Here is an 18,103-nt window from a genome sequence, read left to right on the forward strand (position 1 = left end):
CCCCACAGGAATCCATCACAATATTTGGTGGGCGTGGCCTAATTTCTTCATAGCGCCCCCTAGAAAACTTTAAATGATCAGCCCCAAGCCATGCTTTAACCTACAATTACGAAACTTTGTACACGTGTGTACCTTGTCAGGACTTACAAAAAAGTCTCTTGGAGCCATGGTCTAAACCCCACAGGAAGTCGGCCATTTTAGATTGAAGTTCGGATTTTGACCCATTTTTGCAGTTTGCAGCTATCGTATTTGATCGAACTCCTCCCCGGGATTTTGATTGATCGGCTTCAAACTCGGTCAGTCTGCTCATAAGGCATGTCCCATCTAAAGTTATCAAAACGGTGAGTTTTTGAGTATGCTGAATGGGGGTTGGCAGGGGTCAAAGTTCACCTACTCCCCATAAAAAATAAACTGCTATATCTCCTACACAGAAACTCACAAAGGCACCAAAGTTTCAGTGATTGAACATCATCGGGTGTCCTACAACATCCTATGGTCGAGTGATGACATCACTTAGGCCACACCCCCTGAGAACAGGAAGTGTCATGTTTTACTGTGAACGGTCGCTATCTGAACCTTTTGACCTCATCAACATGAAACTGTGACCAGACACCGAAGACATGTTGGTGTATTGAGGATTTCAACCCCGACCAGCTACGATGGAGCAGGTGGGCGTGGCGGCGTGGCGAAGTGACCTGTAACGCCATCGCCATACGTTTGGCTCTCAATTCCACATTTTTGGGCCCAGCTGCTCCAAACTCACAAGGATGGATTCCCATCAACTCCCCGACAGGAATCCATCACAATATTTGGTGGGCGTGGCCTAATTTCTCTATAGCGCCCCCTAGAAAACAGCAGCCCATAGGTTATGTTGTTATTAATTATTTAAATATACATTATTATAACTTTTATATATATATAAGTTATTTTGTGGGTTAAAGTACAAACATTCATTCATTTTTGCTAGAAATAATACAAACAAAAGTCATTCAGCAAAGTAAGAACACACGGGGGTCAGTGTTGATGGAGTACCACTGGCACCTTGTGGCGATATACTGGTACTGCTAGTGCAATACCAGTATTGCCCCAGCAGGAGGCAGTGGTACTCCATCAATGAGAAAACAGATCGACGCTACGTAATAACAGTCAGCTGGCGACAGCTGGAGCTGCGAAATTTTCCTGAACATTTTGCCTGCTTTTTGGAGCCACAGAACTGGACTACGCTCAACATTTTGCTTGGATTTTGGAGTTGCAAATCCGAACCACGCTTTTGAGCAAGAAGGCTCTGTTGGACCGGAGTTGGAGAAGTTTAAACTGAGCAACAGCTTCCGCGGTGCGGGCGGAGGCGCTGAAAACTGCGTGAGAGGTTCTGTGGTGGCTGGCGTGAGGCGGCGGTTGCTCGTACCCCGCGGTGGCAATAGGCCGGAGCGGCGCTTGGCTGCGAGGGCCGTTCGAGGCTGCTTGCAGCTTTAATCTGAAATTGGAACTTTAACAATATTAAGGATTAAATTTTATCTGCAGGTTATTTTGTCTCATTTCAACTATACCAAGATATTTGCACTAGAAACTAAAGTAAAAATATTTTTGAATTTTTTAAGCCATTAAAAACATGTTGCCATATATTACATCTCATAAATGTTAGATTTTTATGTTATTTCAAAGTGATTTAATGACATGAAAGATGCTGCTTTATTTATCAACTGATATTGATTAATAATTCACTATTACACTTATTCATAGCACAAAATATTTATTGGAAATTGTACTGGAAAATATGACAATTTTATAGCATATTACCCAATAGTAGTTTTATTTCTGATAGATTAAAGTGTCAATTCCCTAAATACTGTGTGCTATATTTGTCAATATATTTTAATATACAGAATAACAACTCAGCTTTGAAGCTGCGAGTGATACTGAAAGTAAATAAATTCAGTTTCATATTAATGCAAAGGCAAACAATAATTTGCATTGTGCAGAGAGAAAACGTTGAAAAGGTCTTTGTGAACCTTTTGATGGAGGAAAATTACACACTTGAGCTAGTATGCTAGCAGCTAACGTTAGCGAGTGTGCTAGCAGCTAATGCTAGAGAGTGAGCTAGCAGCTAAGGTTAGCTAGTATGCTAGCAGCTAAAGCAATCGAGTGTGCTAGCACTAATAATAGCGAATGAGCTACCAGCTAGGGCTAGCTAGTGTGATAGGAGCTAATGTTAGCGAGTGTGCTAGAAGCTAACAGTAGCTAGTATGCTAGCAGCTAACACTAGCGAGTGTGCTAGCAGCTAACGAGTGTGCTAGTAGATAACGCTAGCTAGTTTGCTAGCAGTCAACATTAGCGAGTGTGCTAACTCTCATGCTAGCGAGTGTGCCAGCTCTCTTGCTAGCACATATGTAGCCATACGGTGACGTAACGGAGTGACGATAACGTTAGAAACCGCCCTGGTGGTACCTGTCCGGGCAGAGAAGCAGATCCAGGTGTGGATCCTCCAGAGTGACTCGGCGAGTTGGGAAGAGATTTACACGCCAGCAGCGCCGCCTGTTTCTTCTGCGCTACGATCTTCTGGGCGGCTGAAAACCACACAGAGCTCCGGTTGAAATGTTTCGTCTCTGATTAAGACGGCGGTCAGGATGAAATGAGCTCACCTTCGGAGAAGACCCGGTCCACGTTGAACCCGTAGGTGGCGCAGGTCTCATAAAACAGCGAGTGTTTCACGTCGATGCACAGCTGCCGGGCGCGCTGGTCCTCGATCACTCGGGGGTTGGTGCTGCTTATTTTATCTGATCAATCCAGATAAAAATATATATTTATTATGTAACAATATTTGTTGATGACATACAAATGTTTTTTTCCAAAATGACAAATGAATACTGGAAAATTATAACAATAATGGTTAAAATGATTTAAAAGTTATTAACTTTATTTTGGTCAAAATTATAAAAAAAATATTGAAATTATAATATTTCACACTTTTTCTAGTGTTAGCTAAATTATGGTGTTGGGAAAAAGATTACTGTAAGGCTGGACCAACTATCCAATCCAGTCTTTCTGACTAAATAACAGTTTGTTAATGCAAAAGTTTTTCCCACATTCATCTGTTTTGGTGCGTCAAATCAAGTTTAATCCCAGGATGAGTAAATCCTCCGGTGTAATCTGTGAGATTACCTTGGGTTCCCACCACGATGACCGGTATGTCGGAGCGGTGAGCACTGAGCTGGCTGTAGAGCTGGTAAAGCTCCTGGAAACTGGCTTCATTCTCCAGACTGAAGACCATGATCACTGCATCGGCCCAGCTGCAGAACTGGAAAACAAAACAAAGTGTTAGCTCCAAGCTAGCCTGGTAAGAACCAAACATTAGCTCCAATCTAGCCTGGTAAGAACCAAACATTAGCTCCAATCTAGCCTGGTAAGAACCAAACATTAGCTCCAATCTAGCCTGGTAAGAACCAAACATTAGCTCTAAGCTAGCCTGGTAAAAACCAAACATTAGCTCCAAACTAGCCTGGTAAGAGCCAAACATTAGCTCCAAGGTAGCCTGGTAAGAACCAAACATTAGCTCCAAACTAGCCTGGTACGAACCAAACATTAGCTCCAATCTAGCCTGGTAAGAGCAAAACATTAGCTCCAATCTAGTCTGGTAAGAACCAAACATTAGCTCCGAGCTAGCCTGGTAAGAACCAAACATTAGCTCCAAGCTAGCCTGGTAAGAACCAAACATTAGCTCTAAGCTAGCCTGGTAAAAACCAAACATTAGCTCCAAACTAGCCTGGTAAGAGCCAAACATTAGCTCCAAGGTAGCCTGGTAAAAACCAAACATTAGCTCCAAACTAGCCTGGTACGAACCAAACATTAGCTCCAATCTAGCCTGGTAAGAGCAAAACATTAGCTCCAATCTAGTCTGGTAAGAACCAAACATTAGCTCCGAGCTAGCCTGGTAAGAACCAAACATTAGCTCCAAGCTAGCCTGGTAAAAACCAAACATTAGCTCTAAGCTAGCCTGGTAAAAACCAAACATTAGCTCCAAGCTAGCCTGGTAAAAACCAAACATTAGCTCCAAGCTACTCTGGTAAGAACCAAATATTAGCTCCAAGCTAGCCTGGTAAGAATCACATAGCCCGATCATAAACAACCATCATCTTCTGCGAACAAAGAAGTGCTGAGCCCAACAAGATGGCTGCTAATGTTGATATTTGTAAGCGAACTGAGCTGCTTCATTCCCTTCATTGCTGCAACTACAGGCAGACTTCAATTCCACAGTAGCGCAGAAAAGCAACATAATCGTTCACAACTTTTCTTTCTGTTTGCTGATTGGACCAGTTGAACTTCTATCGGAGTAATCCAAGTCAATGGGAGGAAATGCAGATGGAACAGTGAAGCAGGATTAGAGTTGAGAGGAATTGCGTAGCTCCAAACAGATGATTCAGGTGTTACAGGCCTACATGTGTACGTGAAACACACCTGTGCGTCAGGAGCTCCAGCTTCCTCCCGAATCAGCAATAGGTGACTCTGACTGTCCACCAGAACTTCCTTTTTATACCTTCCGCCTGTCAGGAACAACAAAAGCAACAGGAAGGTAATTTAACAGGCCACTGAGCTGCAGAACAGCCAATCAGGTAACTCTTTAATTTAAAACAAAACCGTTTCTACCATCAGGCTTCTCAATCGCAGCATAACTGCCTGTGATGTATTTGTTCACCAGCGCAGACTTTCCACTTTTCAGGCTGCCTAGAATGCCCTGAGAGAAAGAGGAAGAAAATACATTAAAAAGAAGTTCTTCATGGTCAGTGATGGAGAACATCTCAAACCAAACAGTCAGACTTAATTAAAACCTTAATACAGACTTTCAGGTCCTTTATCACCTACTGATTTCGTCTCTGACTGAATTTGTAACAGTGACAGCTCTGGGTAAACAGCGTTCTTTACAGTCTAACACCAAAACTATCGCCGCTAAATAAGATTAGGGCTGAAACTTTAATTGATTACATTTAGTAATCAATTAATTGTTAACTGGAGTAAAAAAAAAATCTACTCAGCACCTTCCTGCTGTTCATTTATGAATTCAATAGGTAGTATTTTTAGTAACAGACGCATCCTTTGCAACAAATGGTCAAGTGTTCATTAATGAAATACTACGTTCTTGCATTTTCGGACATAAAATTGTTGTTTTCTTTTCTAAAAGAAAACAACAATTTCTTTTAAAAAGAAATTGTTATTTGCATATTTTAATGTTTCAGATATTGTGTATAGAAAGGCTAAAGTGGTTAAATAAAAAATCTGTCAAATATGGCATTTTTAAAATCTGTTTAGTCATCATAATAATCGATTAATTACTATAATAATCTATGGAATAATTGATCATTAAAATAATTGGTAGCTGCAGGTTTAGTGAGCTTAAACAATGACAGCTGGAAGACACTTAGATAAAACACAAAGTATTTTTTCTGTTATTAATCAAATGTTTTGCATCTATTGTAATAGAGAACAAGATCACAGACACAAACTGAACATTTCAGGGTAAAGAGCATCAAAAATCAGGTTATTGTCGCACAGGCAGCTGAAAATCCAAGGAACAGAAAACAATTGATTTCCCAAAATTTAAAGGCAAATGTGCAAAACTCTTGCTATAATTAACAAATATATAATTTTTAATTTATAAAAATCTCTTGTCTAACTTCAGTTAAAATGTGTCAAACGTTTATACACTGATAATCTTGGAGCTTATCAGTGTATAAATCAGGAGTTTGCAGCAACAATTAGACCACCAGTGAATTTTTTATAACTAATTATCTCTTAATGTGCTATTTTAGTCCCTGCAGAGTACATGTTCTTAAATTAATGTTGGATTTCTCTTTCAGTGGGAGACTATGCTGCTTTAATTAAAGAAAAGCATATTTTAAGGCTGTCTTTACATCTTTATAACTGTTGTCAGAAAATACTTTGGTAAATGATCTCAGAATGCATTATCTCCTTGTACTGTTTGCAAAAGCCACATTTTTAATAAGAAGCTGTGACTGCTGAAGTCAACATGAGACTTTATCATGTGTGCTCGATTTATCAACAGTCTCTGGTAAATCTGGTGATTATTTTTCTGATTGATTGATTAATAAATGAATAGTAAAAGTGGTTAATATGACATTTTATTAACTGAGTGAAACTAAACAATTAATCAGTTACTCAATTAGTTGACGATTATTTCAATACTTGATTCATTACGATTAATCTGATTAATTGTTTTCGCAACACAAACGTGTGTTGGATGTAAAATGATTTGCAAATATGGACTTAGAATTTTATTATGATATTTTGTGGTAACTGCAAATATTATGATTTAAAAAACTATTGTATGCTTATTTCAGGTAACTGTATGGCTGTGACTGCATGGCACAGCATTCACAGTGTCTCAAGCACAAATATTATGCTTGAAAAAGGCTTATTTTGTTTCTTAAAAAAGTTATTTTTGCCACTAATCTGCACACAGTAACTGCATTTAATCATATTTTCAAATTGGTGCTTTTATGAAACAAATGGTGAATAAAAAAGCAAAATTAACATTTCATATTGAACTGTTAGTGCTATTTTTTTGTTTATCACTAATAACTGAAACGTATCATAACAATAAATCAAGATTTTTCACTATAAATGATAAATTATATAATAAATACAACAGCTGCCCCTTCCTAAAAAATGGAATGAGACAATTTTATATGTTTAATTGAAATATGACTTGTTTAGTTTACTGTAAATGTGATTTTGATTAGTAAAATAATGACATATTTTAGGAACTTCCAACTTGGGAAGTTCATGCTAAAATGGATTTTACTGGGATGAAAAGTGACTGCTGCAACTCAGCAGAAAACCAAACATCAGCTACTATAATATGTTTCCCGTTATGCTGAACTGTGCAAGAAAAAAAACCCAGTTTCCCTACAGTTTTATTAGTCAGAATGAGTTTTTACTGTGAGCTGAATGTGTGATCCATCAGTTGCAGTGATGGAAACTCACCACTCTCAGCTCCGGGATGGATCGGCTCAGCATCCACTCCTGACTGTTGGCGATATTTACTAAAAAGACAGGCAGAGACAAACGTTCAGCGAGCTGCAGACACAGGGAGGGGATTCATCATGTTGATTACATAGAGAGGAGGGCAGCCATCTTAACTGCCTGTTGGAAGAGGTGATAAATCACACATCTGCAATATGAGTTGCACGGCTGGTCCTGCAGGTCACAGTTATGAATATAACCTTTAATTCACAGCAGGGAAACCAGTAAGCTGCAACCATGCTGCTCTTTATCCACTTAGCTGTCCTTTATTTAAAGCATGTGTTAAAAGCAGTGTGTTGCTTGAAACCAGATGGTTTCATTCATCTGCTGTTCAAAAATGTTTTAGCTTTTCACACCGTCTCCTTCCTCAAAGTAGAAAACAAAGCTAAAATCGATCATTTTAGTGATCCCCTAACAGGAATAACAATGAGTCACTGCAAACAAGGCAAGCAGAAGTGAAAGACTATAAAAAGTGCTTGAAAGTACTTCCCCACATCAGAAAAATGATCTGCAAAGGCCAGAAAGTCCCTCTGCTGCCAAAACGATAAGACAGATTTAAATGCAGCTGAAGACATCTAAAACTTTATTTGTGTTCACCTTCAGCATGCTTGAGTTAAATAATGACATGATTAGGATTCTGGAGAACTTGGCAGCAGATAGTCTGATAAACGCGATTAGATTAGGGGTCAGAATACTCCTGGTTGTTACATTTTTACATAATCATGTTCACTTTGCACTGTGTTAAACAAACCAACCGCTTTGAGAAACCTGTTCCCCTCCTTGCCTGTGATGGCGCTGCACCAAGAACCACTGAAGGAAACGACACAAGGACCTTCAAAGAGTCCTGAGCACAACGTCCTTCTTTACTAAATGTAAACTAAAACAGTGGCGTCAGATTTTAGTTGTAGGATTTCTTTTTTTGCCTCTGGCAAAAGACTACGAGCCATTTCTCCTGCTAACTCTAGACTGATCGTTCTGGTTGAAATTACCCAGAATACCCTGTTCTATAGCTCACTTCCTGCTTTTGAAGCAGTCTCTGGTCTGCTTGGAGTTCATATGCATTCGAAATGTACCAGAGTTCTCTTTATCCAAACCGAGACGTCGGGATGCATTTACACCAAGCCTGTTTAGTTCATTTGAAGAGAAAGTTCCAGAAGTCGGAAATGAGTTACGGCGCAGGGCATTCTGGGTAAATATAACAGAAACAAACTCGCTACTCTAGCACTATTTAGAGAAATAGTTTCTGCCAAAGACAACAGAGAGATGCTACAGCTGCGATAATACGACGCTACTCCAGTTTTGTTTACATTTCTACGAGAAGGAAGTCGGGCTCTTGTCTTCTTCTGTGGTTTTTGTATTGTTTCCTTCAGCGGTTCTTGGTGTGGCGCCCCCACAGGTGAATTTTGGTTCCCAATCGAAACAAGTCTACCGGACTATTAGGTGTGAAAATACTCCAGGTTTGTTGAATCCAAATTCTGCAAGTCAACTCCCAAAAAAGGCAACAGTCACAAAGGTCTAGTGAACTTTCTCAATCCCCCCTCCCCAAATTGACTTGTTTTATAATTTCTAACTGATAGTAAAGAGAGCAACAGATACAAGGTGTGGCTGTTTGTGTCTTTCAAATACAAACTAAATCTGTGGCAGACGAATGCTTGGTGAAAGTGGGCTTTCATGCGAGCTGCTGCTGCAGTCTGACACAAAAAGGGCAATCCCTACCACACAAAACACACACAGGCACACACACTGACAGTCTGTCTCATTGTGTCTTTCTGACTGAAAGCCCTTTTTATGGCCCGGTGATGGAGCCAGAAGTGATCAGACAGTGAAGTTCTTCAGCTGCTTCGCTGCACACATTTCCACAGAATCCCAATTACCTCCACTTCAGCCATCCTGTTCATGTGTGGACACTCAAATATTCAACAATATTCTGTTTCTCTTAAATCTTAAAACCTTCCCATCTATCTCGAACATACTGCATCCTCTTTCACATCTCGTTTTCCTCTTCTTCTCTCCATTCCATCAGGTGCTGCAGCCTCTGTAACAGCAGCAATATTAATATGGCAGGTCGATTTAACAGAAAATCGGTTTCGCCACACTTACAGTTCAGATATCTGAAATTGGTTTCTGACCAGACGTATTAGTAAATTAAGATTTATATATATAATTATAATAATATTTTGACTGGACAAAATGCATATTTGAGATAATTACATACAGGTTAGTATAAATGACATTAGATTTACAATTAATTAATATGGGAGCCTTAATTCAAAATATCTACAATGAATTACTATCAGAAACACACATGTCAAATATTAACAACTGAATTATGACTAGTCAAAGTACATTAAAGATATCTCAGATCCTGATCTAATGAAAGATCTTGAACGACACCATAATCAAGATTCCTTAAATGTATTTTTAGATAGTTTCGGCTGGTGCAAACTAAGTTGCAAAAATATTGAAAGCAAATAATGATGAGGCAAAGCTAAATAAGAAATATCTTATATCTTATCTATTTGAGACATCTTTAATTAACATTATAGCTACTCAGAAAGTTATTACTGATATCTTGAATTAGTATTTTGTTTAGTTAAAGCGTTGCATATTTATGTAGCATTTTGAAAGCTAAATAAAAATGAAAAATTGAAGAAAAAAAAGACAAAAGATTTTTAAAAATGCATCAATGACAAATTGGGAATTCTTTGTAGATTTCAAAAGCAGTCTTCAAGTTCACAAAGTCTGTGATATTGCACAGCAAAAAAGGCATAATTTTTAGTTCAGCTATCTGGAAGTGAAATGTTGATAAGTCGTAATTGCGTTTGCGATATCTTAAATTGTAATTATGGATGTTTGACTCATTAAATGTCAAATCCTGGTGACGCCATTTAAAATATCTTGAAATAAATGTTCAAGTCAAAATGTAATTGAAGAGATCTTGAATTGTTATTCCTACAAGTCAGAATGTAAATATCTTAAATTACAGTTTAGAACAGTCAAAAATGAATGTATAGATATCTAGAATATAGAATGTCTTATTGTAATGATGCTACCAGTCATAATTTTGGGAACACAGGTGTGCATGTGTTTTATAAGTTTGCATTCATTTCTGTTATTGTGTGTCATGTCTCTTTGTTTTTATGTCTATGTGGACCATGAGTCTGTTGAATAAACCAACTAATCATCATCATAATTACGCTGGAAAACGATTTTATGTTAAAAAGGCTTTCCATACACTTTTTAATTAACAGTCTGACTAATCAGAATGACATCTACAATTAGGACAAACTAATTTTAGTTAGCTAGTTAGCAGCATTTTAAAATTTTAATGAAACAAACCCAAAAAACATTTTTTGGGAGGGAAAATTGATTTTATGTTACGACGGCTTGCCACTGAAGCACGGGCGGCACGGGTCTGACGGTTGCCATGGCAACACTTCCTCCTGCTCCTGAGCTTGTGCCGTGCATGTGTGTGTGTGTGTGTGTGTGTGTGTGTGGTGTGTGTGTGTGTGCAGTGCATGTGTGTGCCGTGCATACAGAGGCTAGTTTGTGTGCGTGTGTGTGTGCGTGTGTGTGTGCGTGTCTGTGTGTGTGTGTGTGTGTGTGTGTGTGTGTGTGTGTGTGTGTGTGTGTGTGTGTGTGTGTGTGTGTGGTGTGTGTGAAACGGCGTGAATGCACAATGAGAAAACGAATAAGAAATAAAAAAGGGCACGCTCTGTTGGATGTAACAAATCTTTAAATCTATTTTTATTCAAATCCCTGAAACGCTACGCATGTTTTCTCCCCTAGTGATTTAAAATAAAACCAGACTGAAACAAAGAGAGAAAGAGAGGGAGAGAAAACGAATCTCCAGCTGCAGAAGGTGCGGTGGGTGGAAAATATCAAAGACGGGATTAGAAATGTTCCCGATCGGTTGTGGCGCCAAACAGATTCTCCGGTGACATTATGAGATTTAAACCCACACTGGGAGAAAACAAGGTGCACCAGTGTGTGGGGTGTCAGTGTCAGGTTGTGTGAGGGCCGATTACCCCTGCAGCCATGTGAAATCTGCCCCCGCTCTGAGGGGAATTAGATTAAGACGATTCTTTTGGCAATCGTCGCACCAAGCGGTAGTTTTCGTTTCCTGTATCATTGGGGATCCAGATGCACATGGCGGCAGGAAAATGTTCCCAAGCCACGTGACTTTATTACAGCCTGTGAGAGGTTTCTCTAAAAAAGATCAACCCCACCCAATTGCAGCCTGACTCATTTCAAATGGATGCCTCTGCACAGAGGAAGAGGACTCGTTCAGAAAAAATTCTGCAGAAAAGACGCTTAGCGAAGATCATGAGCTGCAGAGGGATGTAGGGCTTTACGATAAATCAATTTATTCATCAATTAGTCAAATCTTTGGGTTTTTGAAGATGTAGTTTTTAGAAAACTTGGATGTTTTTAAACTAATGTGCTCTTTGGGTTTCCTGGTTCAGACTGATTCAAGCGCCCAAGGCTGCCATCTTGTTTGATCAAAACTATTTATTTAAACTTTGCACTCAGGAATATATAGGTTAGACTAATCATTATTTTTATTTTATTTACGAGAATACAGTCCCATGACAGTAAAATACACACGTATGAAGTTGAATAAAGTCTTGGCCACGAAAAAAAGAGCAAAGAAATTAATTATACAAGGCCGTTTCTCATTAAAACAATCTTTTCCTCATTATTTTAAGACATTCTTTTGGTAAAATTTGTTTTTTTTTTTAGCTAATATTATGACTATATTCTAGTTAAGTACTCTAGTTATGTACAACTCACAGAAGGGACAATTGAGATAAATAAAAAGCTTCTAAAAACATTAATTCCTAGCAAAAAGTCATATTCCAAGAATACAATAGTAGTAGTACATAATAAAGTACCCAATAGCACGAGAATAAAGTGTTAATATTACCAGGATACTATTTCCCAGAGCTTTAAATAATAAGTTTATAGGAACTCAGACATGAAAAATAGCAAAACTTAAATAAGGAATGTTGAGCGTTTTATGAGAAAAACGTCGTTTCAGTATAAAAAAGCTTCTCGTTTATGATATCTAATGCGACCAGCTTCTTTCTTCGTTTCAAAGTCCTGAAAATAATTTGACTATGTTCAAATTTTAAGTATTTCCTAATCTGTAAAACTGATGCAAAAGTATAACTTAAGACCTTCTAGTTCATTTTTGATTCATTCTATTAATATTATGACAATTTTCTCAAAATTAAAATATTTCCTGTCATTTAATTCCCTTTTTGGAAAATAAGTACAGAAAACAACTAGTGTATGTTTAGTAGTAGTAATAACTATCATAGTAATGATAATAATTTATTTATAATGTCCTTTATGTCTTAAGATGAGATATAGTAGCAGCAGCTGCCCTGGTGTAGAACAGGGCGGGTATCGAACCGGCAACACCTGCCGCTGTTGCCCCATGTTTTGCTAGTTAGGCCTGGGCGATACGACTTACAAATAAAATTTCTGATTAATCGATTTCCTCTTTATTTTCTGTAAAACATATAGCAGCTTTTTTACGCATTAGGTCAGGCTACGATATTTTTGTCTAATTCTGAGAATATATTAACAGAAAACAAGATCAATTTGAACCGAAACCAGAGAACAGATTTTATGTTAAGCGTATCTCCAGCCCTGCAGTGCTTGTGACTTCCTACCTTCCTCCTCGCTGGAGTCTCTCTGTATGTAGACTGGAGGAGCTGCGGATGTTGGCCCTGCCGCCCCTGAGCTGCTCTTGGTGAAAATGCCACTGATGAATTTGAGCATCTTCCTGTCTTTAGCAGAGCCCCGTTGACTCTGCTGCGCCTGCTGGGCGTCCCTGGCCAGCCCCAGGTCCTCGGAAAGGCTGTTCAGGTCGCTGTTGTCCAGCGTGCGGCTTTTGCCCTTACGCGCCGGTTTGGGGACCTGGTTGGCCGGAGCAGGTAGGGAGGCCGAGCCCGTCTTCAGCCGGTCCTTCCTGGGGATGTCCCTCATCACCGCGCCCACACCACCTCCGATGTCCAGAGACATCCCAGTTTGAGACTCGTCCCGTAGGTCCCTCCAGGCTTCCGGTCGGCTTGCTTCGGCCCATGATGCCCGGCAGGGACCCGGTGACCGCGTCGTCACGCGGCAGTCCTTCCGGTCGAGGCTCTGGGCCGAGGTAGGGCTGCGTTCCCGACCCTCCCTGGAGTCGCGCCCTCGGGTGGCCACGCTGCTGTGAGACTTGAGCAGACTCACGGGCCGCTGTCCCGCTGGCCGGATAGGGAAGCTGGTCCTGGTGGGAGTTCGGCTCGGTTCGACCAGCTCCGTTGGCGGTGTTGTGATCAGTGACGGAGACCAGCATTGCATTGACTCAACGGCGTCTACAGACCTGGTCTGCTGGATCGTACCTCTCTCAGCAGGTAGGGGGATTGAGAGGTTGCGTGGTGGCTTTTCGGGGGCTTTACCTGCAGCATCTACGGTATCGCTCTCGGGACTACGAGGTTTTCTCTCTCCAGCTCCATTCTCAGCCACGGTTGGAGCTCCAATCTCTTCCCCTGGACTTCTTTCCTGGTCGGCCTCTGCCTCCTTCTCCTGCGTGCTTTTCTGGGCCTCCCCGCCATTCTCCTCCACAGCCTCTACCTTCACCAAGGTGAGGGAGATGAGGTAGGTGGTGCGTTGCTGCAGGGCGCCTCCTCCACTCATGGGGTCAGGCTTTGGTGGATCTCCAGTCAATGAATGAAACCGGATAGAAGACCGTGAACAAGTTTGCCAGTTTGTTGAGGTATGAAGGATTCCCACGGCTCAGCGGAGACAAAAAACTCCTCGGAAGACTCAACTGCAGAAGGACGACTGGTTTCATCCATCCCTCAAATTCCTGCTTCAAAGTTTCTTGATTCCAGTCACAGATTTCTTTGCCGATCGTCACCCTGAGCAAAAACTCTGTCACCTTTCTGCCAGTTCAGCCCAAGCAGCTCTTTTGTTCCTGGAAACAGCCAATTAAAACCAATCACTGCAGATGCAAACCGCCACTCAGGCACTCGTCTTCATTATCATGCCCGATGGATCCTTTTCTTGATGGCAGTTGTTTACCCATTCTGGAGGGCTGTTCGGTCCATGCAGCAATAAAAAAAAAACTTGATTCAGATCAGAATAGCAAGTGCCCTGCAGTGTACGTCATCAATAACGAGAGGAAGAGCAGCTGTTAAGTGGTCAGGTGAAAATTCATTAGCAGCATGGCACAGGACACCCGAACCGTGATCATCACCATGGGTGAGTCTGGCAGAGTGCGCAGCCTCGCTGAAGAGGAGGTGCCGGAGGGGATCCGGAGGAGAAGCCAGCAGGAGTCCGGGTGGATATGTGGAGATGTCCATCACGCTCCTGTCTCCGACTCCTGGAGCACCTCTGTCCTCCCAGCGCGTCGGGCGATGTTGCCGAGCATGGCACCGCGGAGGAGGCTGAGGCGAGTCTCCGCTCCGAAGCGCCGTCACTCGGGTTCAGCGGGTCCGGAGCGCATCACACCCTCCCTCCTCTGCGTTTCACCAGGAGTCTCCGGTGCCCCTCCCTCACCAAGCCCCTCCTCGATCCAATATGGAATCCATACAATGCAGAGATCCGTGTTTCTTCTTCTTCTCCTCTCCTTTCCCAACCACTGAGACCGTCCCTGCTTTTTTATTGCTCATCCCATCTCCATCCCCTCCCCTTCGGCTGGTGGTAAACCAGCGGTGCACACACCCACCCACCCGCACACACACACACACACACACACACAGTGGCTGAAAAAGCTGCTAAACGAGGCGACACTGCAGGAGGAAAGATCAGTGACAGGGAGAGGCAAGCAGGCAAGGTTAAACAGCAATGACAAACAGAAGGAGACAGGAAACAAAGAGGAATGATTTTTTCTCTCTCTGTGTTTTTCTTTCTTTGTGCATCACTGGTGCTGCTGCCTCGGTTTCATCACCATCCTTCATGGGTCTTCAGCTGCCTCTCCGTGTTTGTGTGAAAAAGTGTGTGGCTCCTCCTCAGTGGGAGGCTTGGCTTATTTGTTGCTAAGGTGTTACAATCTTCCTGGCTCTGGTGGCACAATCATCCCCTCCTCCTCATCCTCATCCTCTTCCTCCTCTGCCATCCTCTGTGTCGTAATTTCTCCCAGGGTATAAAAACGGTGTTTGTATCTGTGAGTGAGTGTGCTGAATGAAAGAGATTTCTGCTGAGTTTATTGATCTGTAGTCTATTTCCTACTAGTGTGTGTTCATTAGTCAAAGCGGGTGAGCGCTTGGCTCCCAGCGTGAGATATTGACAGCATGTTGGACGTCAATAGAAGACAGACACAATGCAAACGTCATGAAAATATTCATTTTACTTTGCAAACAGTAATATATGCTTTGATATTCTTCATATTTTGTCATCCAACGTGAATCCAGTGGGTCATTTTCTCAATTCAAGAGAGACACAAACTTATCCTACCAACTTAGGAGGTAAAATGTCCTTATGGTAAGATAAAATCATATGAGAATAATAACACGAGAATAAAGTCATAATATTATGACAATAAAGTCAAAGTAATACAAAAATAGTTATAATAATACCAGGAAAAGTCATAATAATATGAGTATGAAGTCGTAAGAATAAAGTCATGATAATACGAGAATAAACTCAACGTAATATGAAAATAAACTTGTAATAATACTATAATACAATTACAATATTTCCAGAATAACACATTAATGACACATTTATTATCACATCAATAATGAGATAATAAAGATGTAATAAAATCAGAATTAATACAAGAGTAGAGTCGTAATAATAGCAGGGAAACATTGTAATAAAATGAGAATGAAGTGGTTGCAATAAAACCAAAGTAAAGTTGTAAGAATGAGTATAAACTCAAAATAACAAAACTAAATGTGTAATAATATTATAACAAAGTCATTATATTACCTCAATAAAGCTATATTACTGCAAGAATGAAATTCCATCAATATATCTTGTAATAGTTGTAGAATAAAACCGTAATAATACTAGAATAAAGTTGAAATAATACTGGAATATTATAATAATAAAGAAATAAAATTTTTTAAGTTGAATTAATTCCAGAATAAAGTTTTATGAGAACTCCAAGCTGAGTTACTGCTGTGTTGAAATGATGATCACTTTCTGAAGCCTCATGTTGTTGACAGTTTGACAAATAAGGAAATACTTCCTCTTTTAAAACTCCACCATTAAATTATCATCATCAGCAGCAGCAGGACTTTGAAACAACCATTATGCACCACTTCGCATTCACATAAGGAATAAACTAATAAAACATGAAGAAAATATGAGATAAGTGAGAAGTTTAGGAGTTCTGATTGTATTCAGCATATCTTAGTCGTTATTTGCTCAGGTTTGCACAAAATCTTTAAGCCATCAGAGCTTGAAAAATTACCCAGTAGGTAGAAATGATTAAAATATATTTGACAGTAATTAAGCAGCAACGTTCTGATTATTTTCAAGGAGTAAATAAATATTCTGGTTTCCTTTTGTAAACTACGTCTTTGAAACCAATTATACAAGATGAACTGCAGCAACACCAGACACACTGCAGCAAACAGGATTACACACCGATCGCTTGAGTTATTACCGGCTGCAATTTCATGTTAATTATTCTCCGGGAGACGGGAAAAAATAAACAGTTTGATGTGAAATATTTCCTAACACACCAGTGCATAGCAGCCATCTCCTCATAATACAGGATGTGGAGGTCCACCTGCTCCGCCTGGTCCCCCTCCCTGCCTCAGTCAGCGAGAGGGCATTAAATACTCATGCTGAATACAAAGGAGCTCTGAAAAACTGCCTTTGGCTCAAGGGGAAGCTACACATCCTCAGAGGAAACAGAGAGTAAACAGAGAGCTGAAGCTGTGTTTTCTGGCTGTATGTAAAACACAGTCTGAACGAGATGCAGCGCATGCTGCAGGTTGCATTGCTGCACTGTGAAATTCTCCTTATTGTGACACATCTATCCGAATAACGCATGCACACGTCCAAACGACGCTGCCTCCCCGACACACCACTTGCACATTTGGGTGGGAGCTGTCAGCTGGCCGGTGGCCAAGGGCAGTGGTCATGCTGGGTGATTTTTCATTTCTCCTTCACTGTGAGCTGCTGCCATATTTCTCCATTCCATGCTGCAGTAAGCAGCACACACACACATATATGTACAAGAATAAAGATCATTTATTATATGTAATAATATAACATGTGAACAAATAATTGGAAAATATATGATGATATTTCCCATATATTGTCAGTATGTCTCTCTGACTGTGGACAATGTCATAGAAAGAAAATAAACAATTATAATCAAACCTTATTGCATTTTTTCAGCTAATTGTTTTACTCATGGTGGGAACTTATTGTACGTTTTTACATATCATCAAAAATGCCTTTGTGATGAGAATTTTAATTCATTGTTATGACAAATTTCTACTCCACTTAATCATAAAATTTTAAAGTATACGATGTAAGAAATATTTCATTAGCTGCATAAAAATAATGTGATGCAGTAATAATTCGGATAACAGGTTTTGTGTAACAAATTTCAGATCTCCACACAGTTTAACATGTAAAGAGATTTTTTTTATTTGGAAAATATTTTATTTTATTCAATATTGCAGTAGTTTTTGACATTTCAGCTTCCATAGCTCCCAGGAGAACCTCCTCATTTTTTAAATCTACTATTTTCATCTTTTTTTCATGGTTCCTTTGACTTCCAGCCACTCGACTACATCCAGAGCGCCGGCTCTGTTTTTAGAGCCGGGTCCCAGCGAGGATTCTCCAGCTTTGATCCGCGCTAAAGCGCTGACACTCAAGCAGACTAATTATACAAAAACAGTTTTCTACTCATGATATGGAGGTCAGACCTTTCATAATGTATGAAGATCATCCAGTTCTTAAAAACACATCAATGAAAGCCAGACCTGCCCTCAGAAATAAACTAAATATTCTGATTTCACCGGCGACACGTTTAGTTTCCTCAGACTCAAACCAAAGATTTGAATATTGTGACTGAATCTGGAAAAGGACAATTAAAGAAAGAAACTTG

At 40.2% G+C, this 18,103-nt stretch overlaps 1 protein-coding gene across 5 annotated transcripts in view; it reads right to left on the reverse strand.

Moving 5' to 3' along the window:
- The window catches only part of agap2 (ArfGAP with GTPase domain, ankyrin repeat and PH domain 2), a 46,348-nt gene that overhangs the window by 24,836 nt on the left and 3,409 nt on the right, over positions 1-18,103 (reverse strand). For 2 of the 5 annotated variants that reach the window (XM_055056884.1, XM_055056883.1), the window contains exons 1-7: positions 12,717-14,859; positions 6,997-7,055; positions 4,642-4,729; positions 4,453-4,538; positions 3,160-3,295; positions 2,640-2,774; positions 2,446-2,564 (exon numbers count right to left, since the gene is read on the reverse strand). In XM_055056884.1, the coding sequence (XP_054912859.1) occupies positions 2,446-2,564; positions 2,640-2,774; positions 3,160-3,295; positions 4,453-4,538; positions 4,642-4,729; positions 6,997-7,055; positions 12,717-13,722 (1,629 nt within the window). In that variant the 5' untranslated portion in view covers positions 13,723-14,859. Of the gene's footprint in view, positions 1-2,445; positions 2,565-2,639; positions 2,775-3,159; positions 3,296-4,452; positions 4,539-4,641; positions 4,730-6,996; positions 7,056-12,716; positions 14,860-18,103 lie in introns of those variants that run through there. The other 3 variants (XM_055056887.1, XM_055056886.1, XM_055056885.1) reach the window with 2 other exon arrangements.

The sequence above is a fragment of the Poeciliopsis prolifica genome, unplaced genomic scaffold, assembly GCF_027474105.1.
Source record: "Poeciliopsis prolifica strain line A6 unplaced genomic scaffold, Auburn_PproV2 SCAFFOLD046, whole genome shotgun sequence".
NCBI lineage: Eukaryota > Metazoa > Chordata > Actinopteri > Cyprinodontiformes > Poeciliidae > Poeciliopsis > Poeciliopsis prolifica.